The sequence below is a fragment of the Falco naumanni genome, chromosome 7 (assembly GCF_017639655.2).
Source record: "Falco naumanni isolate bFalNau1 chromosome 7, bFalNau1.pat, whole genome shotgun sequence".
NCBI lineage: Eukaryota > Metazoa > Chordata > Aves > Falconiformes > Falconidae > Falco > Falco naumanni.
In genome coordinates this window covers 3178545-3185297 of record NC_054060.1, presented here as the reverse complement: position 1 = coordinate 3185297, position 6753 = coordinate 3178545, and the positions used below count along the sequence as shown (strand labels likewise).

Sequence of the window (6753 nt, the reverse complement as noted above, 5' to 3'; positions counted from 1 at the left end):
ACACGACCCGCCATGTCTGGGACAGCCACCCCACCACCTGCAGCCCGGCAGGATTGTCCCTGTGCTGGGGCGAGAGGAGAGTCCCCTAGGAAGGAGCCTGCCTTCGTGCCAGCCTCGGGCTCTGCAGCCACCGCTGGGACCCAACGAGGGGCAGTACTGGGTCTGCCCTTCCCGAATGAGATCCTCCTGGGGCGACATCTCCCAGCCCAGAACCAAGGATGTTGAAAGGAAAAGAATTCCCTCCCTGCACTTCCTTTGGGATCATGCTGCAGCACTGTCTCAACTGGAAAAGCAAGCTTGCTTTGGGGTTTCCTGGCTGCCATGTGCGGCACTGGCCTTGACCCACGTGGCCTCTGTGACACGGCCACGAGGGCAGCTGTGCCAGCGAGGGCAGGCAGCTCCGGCACAGGCAGGGCAGGCACCTGGCAGGGCAGGGTTAAAGCATGGCTCTGGCCCCTCTGCTTCCCAAATCCCCCTGCCGCAGGGTGCCAGCAAACAGACTTCCTGGAAGATAAAACCTCTTCCTTCCTTTTGAGAAGGCACACAGGATGGCAGACGTGGCTGCGGTGGGTTGTGACCCAATTTTGCCCAACTTCAAAAGAAGTTTTATCTTCTGCGGCTGGATGCCAGAGCAGGGGCAACTCACGCGGGCCAATCGCTCCAGGCTCTGCCCTCAACTTTCCCCAGCGAAACCTCACACCCCTCCGAGGCTGACGTGTACTGATGCAGGCAGCACCCACCCACTTACAGAAAACCCCTCGTGCCTGCCACAAAGCAGGCACAGCCCTCACCCTTCCTGACATACACGCCACCACCATCACCTCAGCAGTGCCAAGGGGAAGCTCAGGGGTTCCCCCAGCCCCATGTCACAGCATGGTGGGAGGGCCCTGCTGCACCAGAAGCAGCCCTGTCTCCCGGCACTGGCTGTCCCGAGGGCTGCGGTGGGACATGCGGCTGCGCAGGGGCCCCAGTGCCTGCAAGAGGGAGACCTGGTGGCAGCACAGAGGCTCGGCACGGCCGGCTGGCAGCAGGCACAGCAGGAGGGCCAAGGCTCAGTGGCTGGAGAGGCTGTGACCGCCCAGCTCCAGCTTTGCCCAGAGAGCAGCTGCGCTGGCGGTGGGCACACTGCAGGCCCACTGGGGGCTCTAGTGGCTTTCCCAGGCTGTGCCAGGGGAATTCAGCAATCCCACCAGGCGCAGGATGTGTCCCGTGGCCCAGCCAGGCCCCAGGGAAATCGCCGGTGATGCCAAGCTCTGTGCTCCCCCAGCCGTGCCAGCAGGGGCCGGCTCAGCCTCTGAGGATTGTCACTGCCACCCCAGCCGCGTGCAAAGCACAGCCATACTCGAGAGAGGCAATGGGCGGCAGCTGGGGCACTAAAGCGGCGGCCCCAGCCACCGCGGCACCGGTGAGGCTCCGCCGCAGGCCCCCCGCGGGGCATGCCCCACGCGGCAGGCCGGGGCGGGCGCCAGGCCCCTCCAGCCGGTCAGCGGGAACCTGCCCCGGTGCTGCCCCGCCGCGCCACGGCCCGGCCCGCCACCCCGCCCGAACGCCACGGTGGAGAGCGGAAAAGCGGCACCCGGGAAAGAACCTCCGCGGGTCGGGAGCCCGGAGCCGCCGGCCGCCCCTAAGCACCGGCACCCACCCGCCCCCGGCCACAGCGCGGGGCCCGGCACACGCCGCCCACCGCGTCCCCAGCCGGGAGGCGCCGGAGCGGGAGTTTCCCGGCCGGGGCTGCCGCCGGCTCGGCGCGGGACGAGAACGGCCGAGGGGGCGACGCGACGCGGCCCGGCAGGGCCTGCACAGCCTGCACCGGGCCCCGCCCCGAGCACCGGGGCCCGCACCACCCACAGCGCCGCGCGGCGCCCCGGAAGTGACCCCAGCGCACAGCATCACCTCCGGTCACCCGCCGCGGGCTGCGTTCTGCTTCCGGCGGAAGTGGGGGCGCGATTCCAGTTCCGGGTGAGCGGCTACGAGAAGCTGTTGTCAGCGGGCGCTGCTCGGCTCCCGTCTGTCCCGTTCCCGGCGCCACCATGGCGGTCCCCAGCGCCCTCATGAAGCAGCCGCCGATCCAGTCCACGGCGGGCGCCGTGCCCGTCCGCAACGAGAAGGGTGAGTGGGGGGGGCCGCGGCCCGGGCCCAGCCGTGGCGGCGGGAGGAGGCGGGCGCGGGGCCCCTCCTGACGGCCCGGGTGCCCGCAGGCGAGCTCTCCATGGAGAAGGTGAAGGTGAAGCGGTATGTGTCGGGGAAGCGGCCTGATTATGCGCCCATGGAGTCCTCGGAGGAGGAGGACGAGGAGTTCCAGTTCATCAAGAAGGCGAAAGAGCAGGAGGTGGAGCCCGAGGAGCAGGAGGAGGAACTCGCCAACGACCCCCGGCTCCGGCGCCTCCAGAACCGCATTGCCGAAGATGTGGAAGAGCGGTGAGTGCTGGGGTCAGTGAGAGCTGTGCCTCTGCCATGCCTCCCAGCAGGTTTGCCTTAGCAGGCAGACTGGGAGCCTGCTCTGCTGTGCTGCAGTGGGGAATTGCAGAACCGGGCAGAAGCTGGGAGAGTCTCTGACTTCTCATGTCTGTGCCGTGTTGTGCCTGGGCCTCTGACCCTGCCATGAGCAGTCCTTTCAGCCAGGAGTCACCACTTCCCAGGGCACAGCCCCACATCCAGGTGCAGCTGGGTGGGTGCAGGTGAAAACAGGCTCTGAAATAAAAATTAATGTAATGGACTGAGGTCTGGGGTAGTGGAAAGGGATGGGGTCATGGTGAAGCATGCTCTGGGAAGGGAGTAACTGAACCTTGTTTGCCTTCTGCCATGGAGCTGCTGCTGTTTCCCTGTTACTGGAACTGAAGACTTCCCGCTGAGAACTCTGTTCCTACTTGGTGCATGGGCAGGGAGGAGCTGCCAGTGCATGGCTGCTCCAGCCTCCTGGGAAAAAGAACATGTCAGGTTTCGCTCACACTTGGCAGTTCCAGTGTTCACCACGGCCTTGTTAGGAATGATTCATGGATAACCAACTTCTTGTAGCCTTTTTACATTTGATGCACCGTCGTTTAATCGGGGTCTGTTGCAGGCTGGCAAGACACCGTAAAATTGTGGAGCCTGAAGTGGTTGGAGAAAGCGATTCAGAGGTGGAGGGGGAAGCTTGGCGCCTAGAGCGGGAGGACACCAGTGAAGAGGAAGAGGAGGAGATCGATGATGAGGTATGCTTGCAGAGCCAAGTAACAGGCATGGGGAAGCCCCTGAGTGGTACGGGCTGGAACTGCCTTTTGCATGGATGTGTGGCCTGTTGGGTGCAGCCGGACAGGTGTCAGAGCAGGCAGCGACATAACTAGTGGGTTATTGTCCTCTTGCATGGAATGGGATGCTGGGAGATGCCACCCTGCATCCGGAAGGATGGGTGCATCACCTCATAGCCAACACTCGACATCACATATTTTTGGCAGAAGACTGAGAGGGAGGTATAGTGGGGCTGGTTGTCTGACTCCCATGTGTTTGCCTCCATTAGGAGATTGAACGTCGGCGTGGGATGATGCGTCAGCGAGCACAGGAGAGGAAAACCGAGGAGATGGAAGTGATGGAGTTGGAAGATGAGGGTCGATCTGGAGAAGAGTCAGAGTCGGAGTCCGAGTATGAGGAGTACACAGACAGCGAGGATGAAATGGAGCCACGTCTCAAACCTGTCTTCATCCGCAAGTAGGTGACACGGCCATGCTGGTCTGCCCTGGGCGAGGACACAGGACTTAGGAGCTGGAGGCTGAGCACATGCCACTGCCATGATCTCATCTTCCTTGCTGTGGGGCAGCAGTTCACCTCCCCAGGGTGGGGGAGCGATGGTCACAGCCTGCCAGGGCACAGCCGGGGAGTGAGGGGCAATCCCTCCACTGACAGCCCCTCATCAGCTGTCTTGGGTCGCTGTGGCATCAGGCTGTGGGTCACAGTCTCGGTGGGGTCTGCCCAGAGCCCTTGGGCAAGTGCTACACGGTGGCAAAGGGAAGCTGTCAGTGGGCTGTGCTCCACAGCTGGTGGCTTGGTTGCTCGTGTGCACACGCGCAGCCATAGGGGAATAGTGTGGTAGCCCTGGTGAGGGTGATGCCGGAAAGGGGAGAGCCCCGGGCCTCAGCCCGTCCTTAGAGGGAGCGAAGGCTGAAAGCAGCAGCAGTGCAGGAGCGGGAGAAGTCAGCAAGGAGCTGAGCAGCTGTGGTGGCTCACAGGAAGGCTGAAGGCTGTTGTGGTCTCTGCCTGCAGGAAGGACCGGATCACAGTTCAGGAGCGAGAAGCAGAAGCCCTGAAGCAGAAGGAGCTGGAGCAGGAGGCAAAGAGGATGGCAGAGGAGAGGCGCAAGTACACGCTCAAGGTGCCAAGGGGAGGGCTGGGGGTCATGCGACGGGGGGGGAGGTCACCACAGCAAGCTTAGCGTGGTCCTTGCTGCAGATTGTAGAAGAGGAAGCGAAGAAGGAGCTGGAGGAGAACAAACGCTCGCTGGCAGCATTGGATGCACTTGATACAGATGATGAGAATGACGAGGAGGAGTATGAAGCCTGGAAAGTACGTGAGCTGAAGCGTATTAAACGGGACCGTGAAGAACGAGAAGCGTAAGTATCGTCTGTGTAGACAGGAGGCTAAGAGCCCGCAGCAGTCTTTGCTAGACATAGTGCCCAGAGCCCTCCCTTGCTGCCTGCCCTCAGGGTGCCTTTGCTTCCATAGTCAGGAAAGGTGTAATCCCTCAGACAGTGACAACGGCCGTCCTGGGAGGGGATGTGGGGTCTCAGGGGTTTCTCTCTTGCCCAGCATGGAGAAGGAGAAGGCAGAGATCGAGCGCATGCGGAACCTGACGGAGGAGGAACGCCGGGCTGAGCTTCGGGCGAACGGCAAGGTCATCACCAACAAGGCAGTGAAGGGCAAGTACAAGTTCCTGCAGAAGTACTACCACCGCGGTGCATTCTTCATGGTGAGTGGTGCTGCCGGGGCCTGGGCATGGCTGTGCTGGCAGCAGGGGCTGGGCCTGTGCGCCGGGCGAGAGCGCAGGGCCGGCTTCTCCCTATGGGCAGCCCCCACCGCAGTGCCTTGGGGCTGGGGGTGCCCTGGGGTGAGAGCCAGCCCTTGGAGGTGGCGTGGGGCCAGAACGATGGAGGTGATCTGAACTTGGCTAGCTCTTGTGGCAGAGGGCAAGCAGTGACACTAACAGGGGTGGGAGAGTGTGAGCAGTGACACCATGGTGGCCTGCCAGCTGCTGCCTTACAGCTGCCATCTGGGGCCTGATGAGGACTGGTACAGCCTGTGCTGCCTCACCCGAGCACGCTGCCGTGAGCGTTCCTGGCTGAGACTGAGTCAAAGCAGCAGAGCTGTCCCCATGCTGCTGTTTGGGCTGACAGACCCTGTCAGAACTAAGCCAGCTCTGCATGAGCTATGGCCCAGGCTCTGGAGAAGTGGCCTGAGAGGCTGTGAGGGGTGGCCACCAGAGGCAGGCCTGGGGGACAATGCTCATGTCCCCTGCCTTCGGCATTAGGTTAATAGGATTTAAGTACTGCAGCAGCCCCTGGCAGAGCAACAGTATCAGCTTCTGGTGGCTCTGCCCTACTTCTGCCAGTGCTTGCTGGAAACTTGCAGGCTGTGTCCTTCTCCTGCAGGATGAGGATGAGGAGGTGTACAAGAGGGACTTCAGTGCCCCGACCCTCGAGGACCACTTCAACAAGACCATCCTGCCCAAAGTCATGCAGGTAGGTGTGCTGGCTGGAGGGCACTTGGCCTGCCTGCCACACTGAGAGGTCGCAGTTCCTTGGGAGGGGGGAGTGGCGGGTCCCTGTGTCCTTCCGGGACAGCTGCTGACAAGCTCTTCTGCTCCCCAGGTCAAGAACTTCGGGCGCTCGGGGCGGACGAAGTACACGCACTTGGTGGACCAGGACACCACCTCCTTCGACTCTGCCTGGGGCCAGGAGAGTGCACAGAACACAAAGTTCTTTAAGCAGAAAGCAGCGGGCGTACGGGATGTCTTTGAGAGACCTTCAGCCAAGAAGCGAAAAACCACTTAAGGGAGTGGGCAGGAGGGCGCAGCACGGCTGACAGCCAGGCAGGGCACTGCTGTGCCAGTGCCAGGAGCCTGGCCAGGGACCCAAGGGACACAGCACTGTGCCAGGACTCGTGTGCTGCCAAGCCCTCTGCCCAAGTGCCCCGCTCCCTGTGCTGCGGAGACCTGGTGGGCTCCCTGCTCCGGGTGCTGTGGGGGATGACAGCCTGTCCACGCTGGCCTGGCCCGTGGTTGCACCGCTGTCCCACCAGCAGCCACCCCGAACACCTCGGCAGCACCCAGCAGGGCTGTGTGGGAGTGGTGTGACAACACCCCTGGCCCCAGTGCACCCACTTTTGGAGGAATTAGCAGACTTTTGTACCTGTCTGGTCCACAGCATCTTCCTATTGCTTGTACGTTCCCTGTTGTCAGTTTGGGCCCTTTTTTGGTGTGGAACAGCAGCGACGCCGGATCCTCACCCTCTTTCTGCAGGGCTTGGCTTTTCTACGTGTTGGGGAGGGCAGTTTGATTAAAGTGGTTGTTTTCTTACACGTTTTGGCCATGTTTGTGGAGCGCAGCCGGCCTGTTCTGCACCTTCCTGTGAACCATGGGAGGCTGGCGCAGCCCAGGAGACACAAGAAGTGGCTGGGCACAGTGCAGGAGGGTGGCCCTCACTGCGCCTGGCTCACCACTGCTCCCCCACCCTCGTGCCTGGGTCTGTTGAGCACCTTGGCATGTCCCGTGCCAGTCGCAGGGGT

The 6753-nt window shown here is 62.4% G+C and overlaps 1 protein-coding gene across 1 annotated transcript; it reads left to right on the top strand.

The window, feature by feature from the left end:
* The first annotated feature begins 1933 nt into the window (after window positions 1-1933).
* Window positions 1934-6544, top strand: MFAP1 (microfibril associated protein 1). Its single transcript, XM_040601815.1, has 9 exons — window positions 1934-2109; window positions 2199-2418; window positions 3062-3191; window positions 3497-3684; window positions 4237-4345; window positions 4423-4583; window positions 4780-4939; window positions 5619-5708; window positions 5838-6544. The coding sequence occupies exons 1-9, from the start codon at window positions 2031-2033 to the stop codon at window positions 6018-6020; spliced, it is 1320 nt and encodes a 439-aa protein (XP_040457749.1). The 5' UTR covers window positions 1934-2030; the 3' UTR covers window positions 6021-6544.
* Window positions 6545-6753: the final 209 nt, after the last annotated feature.